Raw genomic sequence first — 18885 nt, forward strand, 5'->3', positions numbered from 1 at the left:
CCCCTGAGCAGTGCCGCCACCAGGCTGTCAGCAGCACGTTGCTCCCAGCACATAATTTATAAACACTGTAACTCGTCCCCAAGAGAAATGGCCACACACAAACCGTACAATTCATAAGGTAGCATTGGAGGCTTGAAAGCACATTCTAATATTTATGAGCTATTCTTAAGTAGAAGGCTAGCTGTACATGCATATATATGTAAAGAGAAAACCAGAAGTCTCAACACCAAAGGTAAAAATACTCTTCAACCTCATCACAGCATCACGTATTAGTATAAATCCATAACATCACAACCCCACAAGCACACAGTCCCCTGCAGGTACCTGTGGACATAAACCCAGCACGCCCACACCTGGCTCACACCAAGCACACGATTGCACAGGAGCAAAGAAGGCATGCACATATTCTAATCTTCCAGGAGAGGGTAGCCTTTCCGACTCTAATTCCTCCAGCTGGCTTTTGGACCTCACTTTCCCAGCACACAAACATCCTAAAAGTTCAGTTAAGAGGAAAAGTGACATTAGCAACCTCTTCTTTCTGCTCCCCACTTACCTCGTGGATTGAATTGAACAGACTCCAATCAAAACTCATTAATTCCAGGGCAACGTCCCAAGTGTTCATTCCCAAAATCCTTGTCGACCTTTGCTGTGATTCCTCGTTTTCTGCAAAAGGGTTCTAAACCGACAGACAGAATGTTTCAGTTAATTGGCTGCCTATCAGAGGCTCTAGAAACTCAGACTAGAGAAACACACAATGTTTCCCTGCTCTGCGCACCTTCAGTGAGCCATGGCCAATGCAGGAAGCAGCCCTGGAACAGTGGACGTGATGGATGATACCTCACCCAGTCAGCCTCCCCTCACACACACACACTCACACACACACAGCCACTCACACACAGGCACTCACACACAGGCACACACACACACACACACACACACACACACACACACACACAGACACACACACACGAACGCACTCACAGATCTGATTATCAAACAGCCCTGACAGCAGCCTAATGAAAGAGGAAGCCCTGGATCACCATGGCTTCTGGTAAGAATAAACAGTACGTGGAGGTTAGTCTAAAAACAAACAAAAGAAATGTCACAGCACACTTCAACAAAGACAGACGTGGTTTGCACAGTCTCATGGACACACGTTTGCAGATTTTATTACAGTGCCCTTGGAAAGTGAAAAACCCAACAGGAAATAAAAGGAAAGCTACTCTATTTAGGGCCCATGTGGCTAAGACAGTATATGTAACAACTTTCTGTTTTGCTCATGGAGACGGAGCCAATCGCTCTGAGGTCGCCGACAGCACTCCCTGAATCTGTCGTAAGACTGAGATTGCCAACACAGCCGCAAATCTGACATCACACCTGAAGTCTTCAAATAAACCATTCAGTAGTTTCTATGAAGTAACCGGTATTTTCTAGTTAAAACACACATTTTCTCATTTAAGAGTTTGGAGTCAAAGAGTTAGTGAGTTAAAAAGCCACTTTTGATGAGATCTGATAGACTAAGATCAGAAAGGAGAGGAGGACCTCCCCTATCAGTGGACTTGGGGAGTGGCATGCATGCAGAAAGGGGAGGGAGGGTGGGATCGGGAGGGGAGGAGGGAGGGGCTTATGGGGGGATACAAAATGAATAAAGTGTACTTAATAAAAAATTTAAAAAAAGTCAGAAGAATGGGAATTGGCATGGTTAACTTGGTGACGGGGTGCGTTTGCTGCCCATCACCTGAGCCTCCCAGGGTCAGCTCCCAGTTAGAGCATTAAAAACAAACAGCAGCAAACAGGCTTATTCTGCAAACACAAACGCTGTGGATGGATGCCATTTTAGAACCTTAATGTTCATGAAAAGGTTTCTTTAAAAAAACCCAGAAATTAAAACCCTGACCACAGAAGACCCTCACAGACGTCCCCACAGAGCTGACTGCCAAGAGCTGGCCACGCAGCGACCGCCCCTGGGAAGGGGCAGATTCTGAGGTGCTGAGGTGGGAAAGCCAAGGCTGCTCAGCGTCTGTCTGCTGGGACGGGACCAGACAGTGATGCAGAGTTAAAGACAGGGCCTAGGTGGGCATTAATGGCAGAATCACAGGCCACATTTAATTTTTCCTCAGATTTGCCCCGTGAGCACGGTTCTTCTACCATTTGGCTACTTAAGACTGCCCACTGCCCTGGCCCAGCAAGCTCACATGTCCCTATTTCGTGGGACTCCCCTCTCCGTCCTCCTGGGAATGTTTCTCAGCCTCGTGTCCACACGGCTCCCCAAAGAAAGAAGAGACCAAATCAGAGGAGACTCCCATGGGACAGGGAGTCACTTTGTGACAGAAAGGAGTGAGGCTGATCTCAGGGAGGCTAATTCCATAACTCAGGCCTCTGATTTGCAAAAGACATCACAACTTGGCAGCCTACCCATGGTTTCAAGAGGAAATAGCTTAATTTTTTTTCCCATTATAAAGCATGAAAATCCTGAGTGTGACACCCATGTTTCAAGTACAAGCATAAAAGTCCTTACCAAAGTGTCAGCCAGGTCTTTCCGGTACACATACATCCGCCCGGAAGCCTCCAGGGATTTGGAAACAGCCAGGTCATTTGGCTGAAATTCATGCTTTTCTTTATTAAAGAAAAAAAAGGTAATTAGAAACAAGTGAGCCTGTGCGCACTCATCGCGAGTGACACTTGCTGAGGAGCCACATTTAAAAGGGTGGGAGCGGACGTTAAGTGAGTTCGCCTTTGCCCACTTTACCGTGCAGCAGCAGCCTCGGTGTGCTCCTGAGTTAACCGGGCAGCTGACGGCAGACAGCAGGGTCTACCCACAGGCCCCATGTGCACACATGTGAGTCCACATATCAGCAGCCAGCGTAGTGCATGTTTCCACGCCCACATTACTGATTACCTGTGTGTGGTTTTATAGCTTGACTCCATTATAAGCACCCACTTCCTGTCTAACTGGCTGTGTAACAGCCCATTTTACCATCATTTAGTAATCCCTCTGCTGTTGAACATTTCATGGCTTCCTTTTGGGGGCTCACATATATGAATATACATCAAGTGCTAGCACGGGGCCTCTACATCGCAGAGCCTTGACAAATGGCTCTATTATTTCAGCAGCCATAACACATCCTGCTGAAGTCAACACCCTTGCAGATAAGCCCCTGCCTGCTGACCTGCGAGCTCTTAAAGACAGACTTCCCGATATAAAATCACCGGGGGAAACGGAACGTCTGTAAAGCCTTTGATACAAACTTCAAGCCGCTTACCAGTTCTCTTTATAGAAGATAAATCAATATATTTCCTTAAAATTAGATATATAGCTTGAACATTGAGCAACACTTATTATTTTGGGAGGTTTGTTTTCCGTGCCAAGTCAAAAGGCTGACTTTCGGTTAGTTTTGGTTGCTCAGGAGGCAGGGTGTTCTTTAAGACTGTTACTTTGTTTCCTTTTTGCACCGTGTTTGAGCCTAGGTTTCCCTCTGTGCAGGATGACCCCTTTTCACAGATGGATGCTCTCCCCCACCACAACGTGGGGGAGGATAAGGTGACCGTAAAATTCATTCTGTAGTAACATTGCCACTTCTCCTGATGTGGCACTGTAGTTCCTGCTATGAATGGGAAACATATTTTGTTCTAGATAATTCAATCAACTTAAATGCCAAGTTTTGTTTTGAATGTTGCTGGTTAATACAGAACATACAAGCAGTCATATAATTTATTCCCAGTGGGTCAGCATTATAAAGATTAATAATGCTACAGTTGCAGGCTGTTAACACAGGCGACAAATGGTTCCAAACACCTGGGGCCTACAGTCCCTTTCAAGTCAGCTATCAAAGTATCAAAGATCAAAACTAAATTTTAGCCTCTGGATGAAAATGGGTAGGCTGTTATGACTCCACCCTCGGCACAAAATACCCAGAATCCTGCTGAAGGGGCAAGAAGGGTTGGTGCTTCTTTTAGAAAAGCCCAGGGAACACCAACAAATTCCTTAAACTTTTCTCAAAAACAAAAATCAGGTCATGGTGTTTGCATGAAGTGGCAAAACCTTATGTGAGATAGTCTGTAACTAGAGCAATGGCTACAGTGAGCCCCAATTCACACATTATTGTGTGAGGATAGCAAAACACAGGCAAGAAAGTTCTTCACAGACCATCACGCCACTGAAACCACCTGCCAGCCCCCAACCCACTCACTGGGGAAAAAGGATTTCACATTAGCAAACCTGCGGCTAAAACAGGATAAGCTCTTATTTCTAGTGAGGGCAGGTTAAGGACCCAATACAACAGGACACCATGGCCTAAACCAACTCAGAGAATGTGAAATGGCATTTCTCAGTCAGCTGGTAGACATGCTCTAGTGAAGACGACACGTTTAGTTTTCAGATTCTCCTGTGGCTCTGGGCTGGCTTGAGTCTGCTCCCAGGGGGCCGTGGGCATCGGCTGTGCTGCCGAGTTCATGTGAATGCTCTTCTCTCCTTACAATAATTTAGTACTTGGTCATTTAAAATATATAATACCTGTAACATATCTACCTGAAATGCATTATTAAAAATTCAAAGCTTCTGAGCATACACCTCTTCAGTGCTCTTGACTGCTGAGCCGTTTCTCCAGTCCCATCTCTTGTTTCCTAACAAACACACCTCAGAATGCATTTCCTTATGAAGTTCCTGAGCTCTACGTGCTTTGCAGAATTCTGTTTTTATTTCTCAATTGTAATTTGGGATTAGAGGTTTTTCTGGGTATCCTGCCCAGGTGTCCTATGCAGATGATGTCTGTTCTGCCAGTGAGCGCCCTGGGCGATGTTTTGCGAGGCTGTGCAATCAGAGTTCTAGGAAAGGGGGGGCTATGTTTATTACATTTATGAAGAATGGCTTCTCTCATGTGTAAAGACTGACTTGTCAGACTATTTGGCCTGCCTGTGAGCAAGAAGGTAGCAAGAGCAATGCCCTCTGAGTCCATTTCTTCTTGTAGAAGCCTTCCTGAGGGTAAACGGGGATGCTCTGTATCTGCTTCCCTCGCTGGTGCACCCTACTGGCTGAAACCAGGCAATTCAGTATTTCCGTCTAACTGCTGATGCTCAGTGCCTGGCCCCTGGATTAATGAGACATTCAATAAAGCCTGTGAGCCCGGAAGGAAGTCAATGACATTGTGATCTGACAGGCTGCAGTGAGACGCGGTTTGTTCAGGCTCAACAGATCAATAGCATCAGCTTGTAATCTGTGTCCTCTTATTCTAGACAGATACAGCTCCACACAGGACGAGCACGGACTGACAGGTGGAGCCTTTATAAGGCCGGTTCACCACACCAGAGTGCCACCTCCTTAGTGCTGGCTTGCTGTGCAGGGTCCATCTTCAAACAGACACTCAGTATCAAAGTCTCAGCGAGCAAGAAGACCAGATCAGGCTACCCCCCATGGTAAGTTAATCCCTTAACAATTTCTGAAGTAAATTTAAGTATAAAAATGGACGGCTTATCTAATGTAAAAAGTGCAAAAAGCTCTTTAATAGGTACGGCTTCCTATTCAGTTCTGGGGAGGAAGTTCACTCTCCAGTGGTACCTGGGTCCCCACTGTCCTCATGGGAACACCTGGGGCAGGCAACTCACGTCACTACGGTGGCCATCCAGCTGCACGCCCCACAAAACCGCAGCTTCCCTCTGCGCCAGCGTTCAGGCGCAGAAGACAACTTACCTCCGGAGAACGTGATGGCCACCAGCGCCAGGTCCTGTTCGGCACGCTCCAGCTTCTCAGCCACGACCTTCAGGATCTCCTGGGCTGTACTGGACACCTTTGCCCGCACACTGACGTACGACTGCTCTGTTACATACACGCGGCAGAAGACTGCAGCAGGGAAGGAAGAGTTTGCAATCAGAGACCACTTGGGCGGGGCTTTTGGCTGCCTAAGTGTGGAGCATGCGCAGCTAGCTGCACGCAAGAAGGGCTCCACAGGTGTGTGGGCGTCCACCCCGCCGCGTCATGCTTGCGCATGCAGGACGCAGTGGCCACGCAGGAGCAGCTGACTGCAAGGGAGCCCTGGGCACCCGGCATATGCCTGTAACAGACCGTCTGGCCAGAAGGGACGCTGGGAACCCCCCAGACTGTCCTTCTCAACTCCCAAGGCAGCATGTGGAAATGGCTAACACACAATGCCTAGTTTACACTCCGTTTCAGGACCAGCTCAGCGGGCCAGTCAAGGCCTGCACGCTCGCTGTTAGAGCCTCATGACTTTATCTGAAAGGCTGCTGCTCGCCTTGGTTTTGGGGAAGGGCTTTCTCAGTCACTTAAGAGAGAGCCTCTAGCCCCGACCCATGCCAAAGTGCTCATGAGTTTAAAGTGGGGCCTTTTAAAATTTTAACTTCTAGCCTTCCAAAACGCCTTTTTATTGTTCGCAGTGCGACTGACAATTAGGGCATTACCACTGCCAGGACAAACAGCTCCTGGAAAACACTTTCTTCATGATTTGCATACTGGAGACAGTTCTAACAGCAATGGACGTCACAGACATGTTACCTCTCAAAACGGCCTCCCTCAGCTTGCCAGTAAACGCTAGGCTCTGCAGACTAAACACGGCAGTCATGCTCGTATATATCCTGCTCTAGATTTTCTCAGCAATAAGCAGTGTGTGGGGGACTGCAGCTTTTAGAGAAAGTTTATGTGCTACTTAAATGGCATCAGAAAGCTAACCCCAGGGATAATCTTCCAGACATGCAAAGGCAGCAAAGACAGAGTGTGAGCTGCCGCTCCCGACCCCCAAACACTCCCTGCACCTCGCACTTGACAGTCTTTGCTTCGGTTGCTCAAAATGGAGACTTTGACCAAAGATCTAGTCTATAAACTACTAAATAGGGTTGAGTTTATCCTTGCCTAATAAACTGATGAGCAAGAAGAGGCCGGGGGCCTCTCTGAAGCTCAGGTTAGCCAACTCCACAATTAAATTATAAGAGAAATGAACAAGGAAGGTCAGCGATTAGCGAATTAGGAGGTAAGCTAATTGCATTTGCTCTTTCATTTGGGGCAGGTGACGGTTAACATGACACAACAGAAACCCTTCTGCCAGAGGCCTCAGACAAAACGCCGCAGGCCAGAACAAACTAAGACGTTTTATTTACTGCTCAAGAAGCTGAGCGGTGAACGATGAAGGGTTGAAGAAACTTCCTACTGTCTGTCGATTCTCCGCCCACCACTCGCTCAGCTCACCCAGGCAGGACCTTGGCCACCACGAAGGCTCTGCTGTGACGTGTGCTCAGAGAATGGCACGCCAGCACCTCAGGCTGCTGATGGGGGCTCTCCCCTCACCCCGTGCCTGCTGAAGGCCCCTCCCGGGAGTCCTCTCAGGCAAGCAGCACGGAGCGTGCACACTCTGGCTGTGTGACAGCTGACAGCCTCCGGAGTTCTCCAACACCCGCCCTCTCCTCATTCTCCAGAGTTTCTTTTCTAAGCCTCGGGGACTGACTCAGCCAAGGCTCTGCACACTGGCTTTGGTGGCCCTTCTGGTCAGTCCTGGACCAGGGCCCACGGGTCGCTAGATCCAGAACGAAGGGTCAAGGAAGAAAAACCCGAGTTTCCCCACATATCTTGTACCTCTGCTGCAGAACCCAAGGGCTCTGTGTGCACATCCCTGTTTGTACTTCACAAAGGAAGACTACAACTGATCTTTGAGAGGGCACTGCATTGTCTAACAAACTAATGCCTGCACCAAGGGAAAAGAAGGCAGACTATTTGACGTTAACATTCTTGTCAAAGAGGAAGGGCGGCTAGAAATGAGAGTTTCGGGAGGATGTGCTCCTGCCAGAGGGTGGTGATCCTCTTGTCCAGGCCTACTCACTTTCCTCCGTTTCGGCCACAGTCCCTCTGTGCTGCAGCCAGTTCTCCTTCAGACTGAACTGGTGGAAAAGGGCTTTATTCTGTGAAAAGGAGGAAGGAGAACAATGAACAAATGTACACCTTCCCTTTGCAGAGTCCCAGCTGCCAGCAGCATGTTCCAAAGGAGCTAGCCAATTCTTTAAAAATATAAAATCCACCCATCCAAACTTAGGGAAATGAAGCTGAAGTTGCTTTATTTAACAAGTGTAGCTGTGGAGAGTCTGAGCTGTGGTATGGAGACTGGCTGAGGCCAGGGGCACACAGAAAGCCCTTGGTCCATTCGGGGCATGCATGTTGCTATGGGAGACGGCAGAAACTCCCATCGTTCCTTAGGAAGAGACTTTCTCCAGCCCAACATGACCTCTGATACAGCAGTCTCAGCTCCCACCTTTTCCAGGTTGCACAGAACTGTGTGAGGTCCTTTCACACTTCTGCCACTGGTTACTGTGGCTGCCCACACTGAGCACTGCCCTCTCCTGTGTCCCCTTCATCAAGCTCAGGGGACACACAACACACTTCTACCATCTCTCTGTCATGCTCAAAGTGTGCACTTCTTCAGAAGATTCTTGCTTGGATTTGGAAGGTGGGACATAAGCAGCTTAAAATCCAGTTTAAAAATTTTTATCAGTTTCGGAGTAACAGGAAAGTTTTGTGCCTTTAAAATGCACCACAGAATATGCACATTATCAAAAAGTCAAGGTCCATATGTAGATAGGCCTGAAACACAGTGGGGCAGGAGAGTGCAGGCCCCGCTGCTTTCCCCACCTCACCCTGTTAGGCTTGGGCAGCATTCCCTCTAATTACAAGGAAATGCTAGCCCGGCAAGGCAAGCTCTCTGACCCAGACCCCTCCTCCTTACTCCAGAGATAAAACATTTGCCTACCTTCCTCTGCGGAGAATATTCATCAACCGTGCTACAAAGGAAAAGGGGAGATGTAAGAGGCTTACAGAGATTTATTTCGAGGAGGAACACTTTAGAGAGTTTCATTTTTAGAGAAGAGAGAGCGGAACCAGCGGAACCAGCGAGGTAAATCAGCAAGGGCAGGCCAGCTGCCCAGCCTGACAGCCTGAGTTCCAGCCCCAGGATCCACAGGAACGCCTGAGAGATGCAAATGAGGCTGTGCCTCCATCACATCCGCCTGTGGCGCTGTCGTGGCGTTTTTTATTATTGGTGTTTGATGTGGAAGGCCCAGCCCTCTGTGGGGGCCCTCCCTGGGCTGGTGGTCCTGAGCTGTACAGGAATTCGGACCGAGTGAGCCTCGGGAACAAGCCGGGGAGCAGCACCCTTCAGACCTCTACCCTACCTCCTGCCTTGATTTCCCTTCATGATGGGCTGTAATCTTAAGCCAAATAAGATCTCTCCTTCTGAGCTGTTTATCCACAGTGTTTCACAGCTACAGAGAACTAAACGAGAACACCAGGCATATGCACACCCCCAAATAAACACAGGACAAAGAGCGGTGTGTGTCTATGACCCCTGCAGTCGGGAGGCTGGGCAGAGCCAAGCTGCCGGTCTGCCGAGACTGCAGAGCGAGGCCATCTCAAAACAAAGCAAAAGAAAAATACACTATTAACCACCACGTATGCATTGGGCACTGCACTCCAAGCTTCACAAGATCGAGGGAAAAAAGAAGCTGCCTATTGACCGTAGGGCCTTCCAACCACAGAAGGTAAAGCTAGTAGTTGAGAAGAAAACCAGGCTGGTCAGCCCACAGAAACACAGTCTACACACATAGACAGCCTGCACGCTCTCCCTCCCCCGTCCCGTGGGAAGAGCAACCTGTACTAACAAGAAAGGCCTCGTCATGCAGGAACAGGCTCGGGTGAAGCCTGCTCTGGGCTGCCAGGTAACGCAGTGTCCCCCGGTGGCTCTGTGATCCCTGGCCCTCTAGCACCCAACGCCTCTGCAGGCTGTCCCCACCAGGACACCCACCAGCCATCATATCCTCAGACAGTGGCCCTCTCTGCCTTTTGCGAAATGTCACGTGGCCCAAGCCTCATTCCTAAATGGAAAGACATTTCGTAGTCGTAGACCAAAAGCGAGCTGCCCCTTCTGTGTGTGCACCTTGCGGTGTGTGGGGGGACCCACAGCTTGGGCGTGCTAACGCCAAGCCTCACCTCCAGCCCAGCCTCATCTCAACAGTTTTCTCATTTCAGTTCGCTATTTCCATTATAATGGAAAACTGTAATGGAACGCACTAGATCCAGTGATATGCTTAATGTATTTAAGTGTACTAAGCCAGGCATTAAGGTTTCCAACTGTAACAGGCCTGCCTTATAGTATAGAACCACACCCAAGGCAGAGATTAATTGTCACGAAGGATAATTAATTCCTTTCCTTTTCTGATTCATTTGTTAATTTCACATCGATGTTAGGATACTCATTTTTAATATGACGCCAACTGTGACCACCATAGCTTACTGCATTCACTTCTAAGACTGTTCTGTCCTCCCTTGCACCTGATTTCTAAACACCTCTGACAGCTGAGAAGAAGGCTTGCACACGGCCGATTGCTCCTTTAAGACCAACCTATCTGCATCTTTTGTTTGTAATGGCGTCCCCTTTGCTACAGCTAAACCAGGCTTTAAATCTCAGAGCAGTTACTTTAAGGCCTGAACTCACGTTTCCTGAGACAAACACGCTGTTGACGAGGTCTCTAACTCGATGGTGCACTTGTTTCCTGCTACTAAAAAGAAGCAACGACACAGCCAACCCCTGGGTACCCTAGGCAAAGACTGTACCCCAGACCTGAACATGACTCCATGCTTTCAGTTACCAAGGTTAACAGAGTGTCAGTTAAAACCCAGTAAATCCTGGGGCTGCCAGGCTGAAAGATTTAAGAGTGCTACTTAGGGAACCCTTGGACGGGCCAACAGTTACTTGAGACACTGGTTTTTGCCAACCTTTCTTAACTGATAAGGAAGCCTCACGGATCTCACGACATACCGGGCCTAAGAAGTTCTCTGTGACTCCCTGGGACCTAGTTACACGCTACTTCGTAGAGGCTGCAGCCCCAGGTGATAAGCTAAACATGGGACTTAAAGTTAAGGGATAATTTATGGGTTTTATGTACCCAGGTTGTCAGGGCCCAGTCTGCGTTTATCATAGAAAACATGAAGTAGAGACAGAAAAGTCAACGAGCTGATTGGTGTTCTTTTGCTAAGATTTAAAAAAAATAAAATCACACAATTTACTACTAGAAATGGAAATGAAAATCAAGATAAACTTGGGGTCGGCACATTAAAAAGACCAAGTTTATGTATAAGGCGACCCAAAATTCTTATATTTGCTATTGCGTGCACCAGCTGCTATGAGAAAAGCTAAGTACTCACTGACGGCGATGCATTCCAAGTATCTTCTGAAACTCTTTCAGTTCCTTTTCAAGGACTGGGTACTCATACACATCATCCAGCACGTTCCTGTAGATGGTCTGTGAGAGGGGACAGGAAGAGGCGACTCAGTGTCACTGGGACAGTGGCGGCTCAGTGTCTACTCCGTGCAGAGTACGAAGAGGAGAGGGCTGGCCATATAGCTGAGAGCCAACACATGTTTAGTGCGTGTAAAGCCCTGAGCTCAGTCCCTGAGTGGCCAAGAAAAAAGGCTCAGGCGATGGTTATCTCACTCCAGGAAGTAGGGTGGCATCCAGGGCCAGGAAGGAGTTTCATTTCGACACTCAGCCACCTGGAACTGCTCTCAGGCTGCTTTCAAAGATGTCGGTAGACGATGCTAAAGACAGATTTCCTACTTGGCTGCTAGGGATTTCTTGAGTAGTATAGATCTCTAAACAAAATACCTGCATTGATGCTTGGGAGGGAAACATACTAAAATAAGTATGGGTCTGAAACATCACACAAGTTAAGGGTGGTCCATGAGCTTTCAACTGGAGGCCTAAAACGCAGCGGAATGGTCCATTCAATGCCGTTTCCCCCATGACTGGCGGAATCTGTTTAGGGACTTACCGGTTCTAACGCAGACTTCCTGCTAAAACCCCTCTCTACCCTCTCTTTGTGCTGAGTGTACACCCAATAGCCAACAGAATGGCCAAGGGAATCAAACTCTGTCCCAGAGAACTGTCCAAGGTAAGTGAACACATATTGTAAACTACTGACACTTAGACAAACTGGTTTATACAGTGCCTTTCAGATTGTTACTGTTCTCAAAGTCTATTGTCAACTATCTATTATCAAATGCAATTCGCAAACATAGCATGTATTTAAAATTCACATAATGATACTATATATATATATCACATATATATATATATATGTGATTTTTAAATGTTTATCTAAGTGTTATTTGCTGTATAGGCATTGTTAGTTTAATATTATCAGAAATCTAACATTAAATAGCATAAATCTTAAAGTATATTTGGCTTGCCTTTTAATTTTATTTATTTATTTTTAAAATGGATTTATTTATCATGTATACAATGTTGTCTCCATGTAGACCTGCACATCAGAAGAGGGCACCAGATCTCATTATAGATGGTTGTGAGCCACCATGTGGTTGCTGGGAATTGAACTCAGGACCTTTGGAAGAGCAGATAGTGCTCCTAATCTCTGAGCCATCTCTCCAGTGCCTACCTTTTTAATTTAATTTACAATAAAAATTCCCATGACTTAACTAAATCATCCAAAATGGGGGCACATAAAATTTCCACACATAGTTTTTCATAATATATTTAAATTTTGTAATTGAGCTCTCACTTGCATAGAGAATGCCAGGCATCAGAAGTCCAAATGCCTCTCACTCACTCAGCTCACATACGGAAAGCGAATGACTACAGCTGAGGTTTGAAGCAGGTAGCTGAAGAGGGAATCAGCCACTTGGCGTGGAGACGTCTGAGCGCCGGCGTACCTTCAGGAACACTTTGGATTGCTCGTCTTCATGCAGCCAGTCCTTGTACAGGGCGACCCACTGCGACACCAGGTGCAAGACCTTGCGCTTCCGGCACGGGACGTCCGAGCTCTCCTCTTCCCCTTGATACCTCTTGGCAGAATAGGTGCCAGTGGTTAAGGAAGAACACAAAACACGAAAAGGTCCACTTGATCTGGTTTTACAAAATAGGCTAAGGCGACCTTCCGAAGGATTTAGAAGGAGGATCATCACAGGGAGCCAGGGGCCCGCTGATCTTCAGAATTCATATTTTATAAGATCAGTTACTTCCAGAGTTGTTCCAGATGCGCACAGCTGTCTGGAACATGGTTTATGACCTGATTCGAATGCCCACTCCTATGATTTACTTGAAGGAAGGACCAGATAAATGTGCAGACACAGGTTAAAAGGGCTTCTGGTTTTCACCTTCATTAATGTAAATTAAAAACTTAACAGGGGAAGAGCTAACTGCTCCAGCAAAATGTCAGTTCAACAAATGATTAGATATTCATTAAATAAATTACACTGTAGTCACAGAAAATGGGGACTATATTGTGCATATATTGAAATGAACATTCATAGTATGTTGTCGAGAACAAAACCAAAAAAGTAGCAGCATTATCTACTTTGGTTAATAATGCTTACATGACTATTTTAGTAATGTTTAATGAATATTTAATAATGATTAATGAATATTTTAATTACCTAGAAAGAGAGATAGTTAACAGTGGCTTTTCAATGTAGATTTGAGAATATCTGAATCATTTTACCAATTAACATTTCCTGATTTATATACAATGACTACGTATTAACTACATTATTAAAATAACTTCAAAGAAAAAGTTCAAATGACTAGGAATGAGACAAGAGCTCCGCATCGTCTACCTTCTTTTCTTCCTCGAAATGATCTCTGTCTTCCTTCCTTTCTGATTTTCCATTTTCAGAACAGTCTCCTGCAGCTCAGGCCTTCTCACCCTGCCAAGCGCCGGGACTGCGGTGTGCACCGTCCTCCCTCGCGACCCCCGACCGTCCTGATTGTGCTGAACGCTAACCAGACATAGAAAGCTTTGGATTCATCATGGCTGTATGTCTGCTAGTGCTGGGAGCAGCTGCAGAGCAGGAGTTCTACCTCAGACTTCCTAAACATGCGAAACAGAACTCAGCCCCTTCCTCCCCAGCCTGCAAGAATGTGTGGCCACCCTCAAAGTCAACTTGTGCAGTAAAACCAGCTAGACAAACAGACAGACAGACAGACAACAAACAAAGCGGCCACTATAAAGGCCAATTCGATGCTATTTCTGTTCACACGTGTTCTTTTCTTTCTCACCAACGCCTAGTAAGGAAGAAGCTAGCCAGGTGAGACGCCCCAACAGTTTTCTCTCTTTTCTGAAGATCGGAGTTTCCCATTCACGTCATGTTTCCACAGCCACACAGCAGCAGAACAAGGGGACTTCAAGACCACGAGTGTCCAATTATTTCCAATTCATAGTTATTAATATTTATGTTCTTAACCTCGTGTTCCTTGCAGTATATATACCTTTCAGAACACTTGCTGATTAAATTTGCATTTGTGATCTTCTGCTTTTCTATACGAGGGTGTAAGTTCATTTGTATTTTGCTCAGGCTTAATCATCCTGATTTCTAAATGCGGCAGTTGGGGCAGGGAACCCAGTGAGCTGCAGGTTCTTTGTAATGCACTGACTATTAGCTGGCCCGAGCAATGAGCTTAAATAATGTGCTTTACAGAGATAAAAGCTGGGAGCGTTCAATCCTATTACAATGAAAATATCCATATAAAATATCCAGGCACTGTAAAATGGCGCCATCCTATAAACAGTGTTTAAAAATCAACAGAAAAAGGAAACAAGCAAAAACGACTTTGATCACTCTATAGTAGTGGAACATAACAGGTTTTTTCATGAAGAGAAGATTGCTGGCATTTGATACAGATGTCACCGTTTTGATTGTGGTTTATATAATTTCACAGATGGTGAGAAACAAAAACTTATGCAGGATGACTTGCAGTTTAAAATGTTTTCTATTTCATGGACTTTAATAATAAAAAGGTTGCAAAAAGAACTAAAATTTCATATAAAATGTCCTAGTTAAAGACTGATGACATTAATATCCAAGGAGACCCTAGACAGTCCTTGGAAATATTCGCAGGGGCACTAAATTATTAAGTGGTAATAAAAATATTATGATCACAGTTGAAGACAATAGTTTGAAGGCATCTAATTTGTTACAGGGCATAATTCTTGTAGTTAATGTGCGGTAATTGCGTTAAAGTAGGTAAGCATTAAAAATGTAGAAAATTAGCTCACCATTTTTTTCCCAAAACATATCTGAAGGAAAAATTTAAAAACAAAATGATTGTTGATTCCTTACAGCACTCTACTTGGAAACTGTGGAAAAATCTGCAGGTTGTTGAAATTTTCCGAATTTGAGAGTAATGTTTCAAGATCAATTTTATGAGGCAGATTTTAGAACCCATCAGAATACCTAGTTTTGCTTAGTCAGATGCAGTAAAGCACTATTAACAGTTCACACACACAGGTCATCTCTAGTTTATATATACATATACCAAGACAAAACCACTTTTGTTTCTGTGTGTGGCCTATGTTTGTGTATGTGCACACACAGGTAGAGGTCAGAGGTCGGCCATGGGTGACATTCCTTACGCAGCATTTACTGGCCGGGCTGGGACTTCCCGGGAGCCACTCTGAGGCAGCAATGCCTGAGGCTCTGCCCCCACCTTCCTGGTGCCAGGATTACAAGCCTGCCCTCCCCCCCACACACCACATTTAGCATTTTTGCTTTCGCTCTGCAGACTAAACTCAGATCCTGATGCTTTACTGAGCCTTCTCTTAGGCCTGCCTTCTCGGAGTCAGGTGTCTAGGCCCAGACTGTTCCTGAGCTCAGTAAGCACCCTAGCTCAGCCTTTAGTGCTGGGATTATGGCTACATACCAAGTCTGGATTAGTTATACATTTAGTTTAAAGGCTTCGTGGAGTTTTAAGGTGTTTGTTTAGGCGGAAAATGCAGTAGAGTGGGGAGACATGTAACAATTACTCAACAGGAAGAGAATTAAGTAGCTACTCTCATCAGGTTTTAATAAAATCGTTGGCAAAGACCCTTTTCCTAAGCATTCTGTGGGGGTCGAAATGGAGTACCTGGTAGTCGCTTTTATTAAATGCCTAAAGGCAATACAATTAATCAGCAAGATTAATTTATTAGATATTGAATTGCTTTGAGACATCTTCTCTAAGCATGGTAAGGCCAGAAGCCCTGGTGGAGACTTTGTCAGTTTCTGTGGGCTTCTGGCCTTCAATGCAGCATCTCTCTGCTCACTGAGTCAAACTATAAGGCTTTCTCGGCTGGCAATTAACCTCGTCCCGTCTGACGCTAGAGGAAAGTGTGAAGTGACAAAATTCCAGAAAGATGGCAGGTGCCTGCAGAGATGACAGTCGACTTCCCACAGGGAAGAAGAGCTCAGGTGTCTGGGGACACTTTCCCAGGAATACGACAGCGCACACACACACACACGTACAAGCACAGGCTCACACTCACAAGCAAAAGCACATGCTTGTGTGTGTGTGTGTGGGGGGTGTTCTGCACAAGAGACCTGACTACAAATGGTTGATAGTCCTGTAGGAACACTTATGGTGCGCTACTGCCGATCCTCTCAACCTGCTGACTTGGATTTACCCAGAAGGCAATTCTCCCGCCAGCTCCCTAAGCGACCTGGGAAACAGTTACGGAGCAAACATGATATACACAGCACCCTTCACCCACAGGACAGAGTGGAGAGGCAGCAGGGCTCGCATGCTGCTGTCCCCCCTCCTCTGTCTCATTCCACCCTCACCGTGGATATCACATTAAAATTAACACATCCACACCCCACCTCGGGTCGAGTAAATTAACAAAGGCAGTTAGTTCCCGACGAGGGGCATCTGCCTGAGAGGAGGGTGCCGGCACAGCATCCTCACGTTAATGAAGGATATTGTCTGAGCAGCGCCTGGCACAAGTCATCGGTCGTCATGAACACGGTGTACGTGAGGAGGAAGTCGTCCAGGAGCATCGCTGTGAAGGAGAAAACACAAACAACCTGAGCAAAGACAGGAAGAAGGTGCCGGTGACACCGCAGGAGCGCACCAAGCGGTAAAATTCTACCACAGATGCGCTAGCTACCTAGCTACCAAGGAGGAGCTTCGAAACATTCTTCGCACAGAACGCCTCAAACATTGAAGCCTTTTCTTCTAATAAAGTTTTCTCAATACACGATTCTTATCTATCTCATCCTGCTTACGAAGAGACCACTTACATTTGAGAGTAGGTGTTTATGAAAAACCAATGAATAGATAATGAAGCGCCTCAGCCTTCTGAGGCGTACATTCCAGCTGTACAGGGAGCAAAGCCTTCATGCTCTGATGAAGTAAGACTCTCCAAAGCCATTTGCTTTCATTTAGAAGAATAAGGGTAAGAAAACCCACAAGTCCCAAGGCCATTCTGCTTTCCCTTTCAAATGCATCTTTAAGAAGCTGGTTCAATGAAAGATGAAGCACTTTCCTAGTGCCCAGGCACCTTGAATTTGTATCAACACCACAAAAAACAGAAGTCGGGGAAATGATGCAAGATTTTCTTACTATGGTGAAGAAAGGCTTACCTGAATCTAGTAAAAATTGGGAGCAATTGTACCCTAAAAAACAGCATGCTTCTTCCTAATTCCATTTATAATTTCTTATTTTTAGTTAATGTACAAAATAACAGGTTTCACATTTTCATACACACTGATCATTGTACTGTGTTCATTTTGCTCCCCTACGTCCTGTGCCCCCACCCGACAACCCCTAATTTCCTTTTTCTCCCTGTATCTTGCGTGCTCTTTGAACATCTAACACATGATATGGGGCTACAAAACATGCAAACCCTAACCCGCACCATGATTTCCAGCACAACAGAATTCCCACAATAACAGAGATCGTATGTAACACACAAAGTGGCTCCACACAAGTATCTCTGCCCAGTCTCTGCAGCATTCATTTTACAACATGATTGAACTTTCATATCTTTTACATTGTTTTAGCACATTTGTAGCTGTTTTTTAGTAATAAGCTGGACAGAGGTGGTGCAGGCTTTTAACCTCAGCATTCAGGAAGCAGAGGAAGGCGGATCTCTGTGAGTCCAGGACAGCCAGGGCTACACAGAAAAACCTTGTCTTGAAAAACTAAAAACAAAGAACAAAAAACAAAACAGCAATAAACTATGAAGGTAATGAAATTACGTACTATTACAGACTGAAGACTGATAACACTTCCAATTTCATAAATTGACACTTAGCCCTTAAATTAGAAGGTAGATTATTTGACATATGATTAGGACTGTATGATGCTTAGAGGGTGGATTCTTTATGAATGGGATTGGTGAAGTTTTAGGAGTCCTGAGTGCTTGCTTCCTGTGTCTGCTATGTGAGAACCCAGTCGGATGGGCTTTGAACCGGGATCAAGCTCTCCTCAGACGCTCACTCTGCAGAACTGCCCTGATCCCGAGCCTCCCGGCCTTCATAACTATAACAAATAAACAATTGATATAACTCTCTACTGCCCAGCTCTCAGCTCTGTAAAGACTGGACCAAAGAAAAGTTCCGGAACTTAGTCGCACACAACTAATTACATTTGCTCTAAAAAAATGGCCAATACAAACAACAAGGCTGAATCTACAAAAACAAATCCCTTCCAAACAAGATTAACAGCTCTAGTCCTTATCAGCCATAGGGCTGTTTCTAGGTCTGACTTAGCTACAGAATGGCAAGAGTCTGGTCTACATTAGGCAATGATTACCTATCAGTGCACACATACCTGCCTGCAGGGGTCGGAGGAGAGCATCAGACTCTCTACTCTCGGTTTCCACCTTATTTCCCTGAGGCGGGGTCTCTTGCTGAACGTGGAGCCAGAGTGGCAGCCAACAGCACCTATGATCCTCCTGCGTGTGGAGGCTTGAATAAGAACGGCCCCATAGGCTCCTATGTTTAAATGCTTGGTCATCAGGGAGTAGAACTGCTGGAGAAGGATTAGGAGGTGTGGCCCTGTTGGAGGAGGTGTGTCACTGGGGAGGGCTTTGAAGCTTTGAAAGCCCAAGCCAGGCCCAGCGGC

The 18885-nt window shown here is 46.0% G+C and overlaps 1 protein-coding gene across 1 annotated transcript in view; it reads right to left on the reverse strand.

The window, feature by feature from the left end:
- Window positions 1-18885, reverse strand: part of Rapgef5 (Rap guanine nucleotide exchange factor 5) — a 194904-nt gene that overhangs the window by 23793 nt on the left and 152226 nt on the right. The window contains exons 12-19 of the mRNA XM_055607551.1: window positions 16738-16816; window positions 12717-12861; window positions 11192-11289; window positions 8742-8772; window positions 7821-7899; window positions 5687-5836; window positions 2519-2616; window positions 554-676 (exon numbers count right to left, since the gene is read on the reverse strand). Coding sequence (XP_055463526.1) covers window positions 554-676; window positions 2519-2616; window positions 5687-5836; window positions 7821-7899; window positions 8742-8772; window positions 11192-11289; window positions 12717-12861; window positions 16738-16816 — 803 coding nt within the window. The remainder of the gene's footprint in view (window positions 1-553; window positions 677-2518; window positions 2617-5686; window positions 5837-7820; window positions 7900-8741; window positions 8773-11191; window positions 11290-12716; window positions 12862-16737; window positions 16817-18885) is intronic.

The sequence above is a fragment of the Psammomys obesus genome, unplaced genomic scaffold (assembly GCF_907164565.1).
Source record: "Psammomys obesus unplaced genomic scaffold, mPsaObe1.curated_primary_1811, whole genome shotgun sequence".
NCBI lineage: Eukaryota > Metazoa > Chordata > Mammalia > Rodentia > Muridae > Psammomys > Psammomys obesus.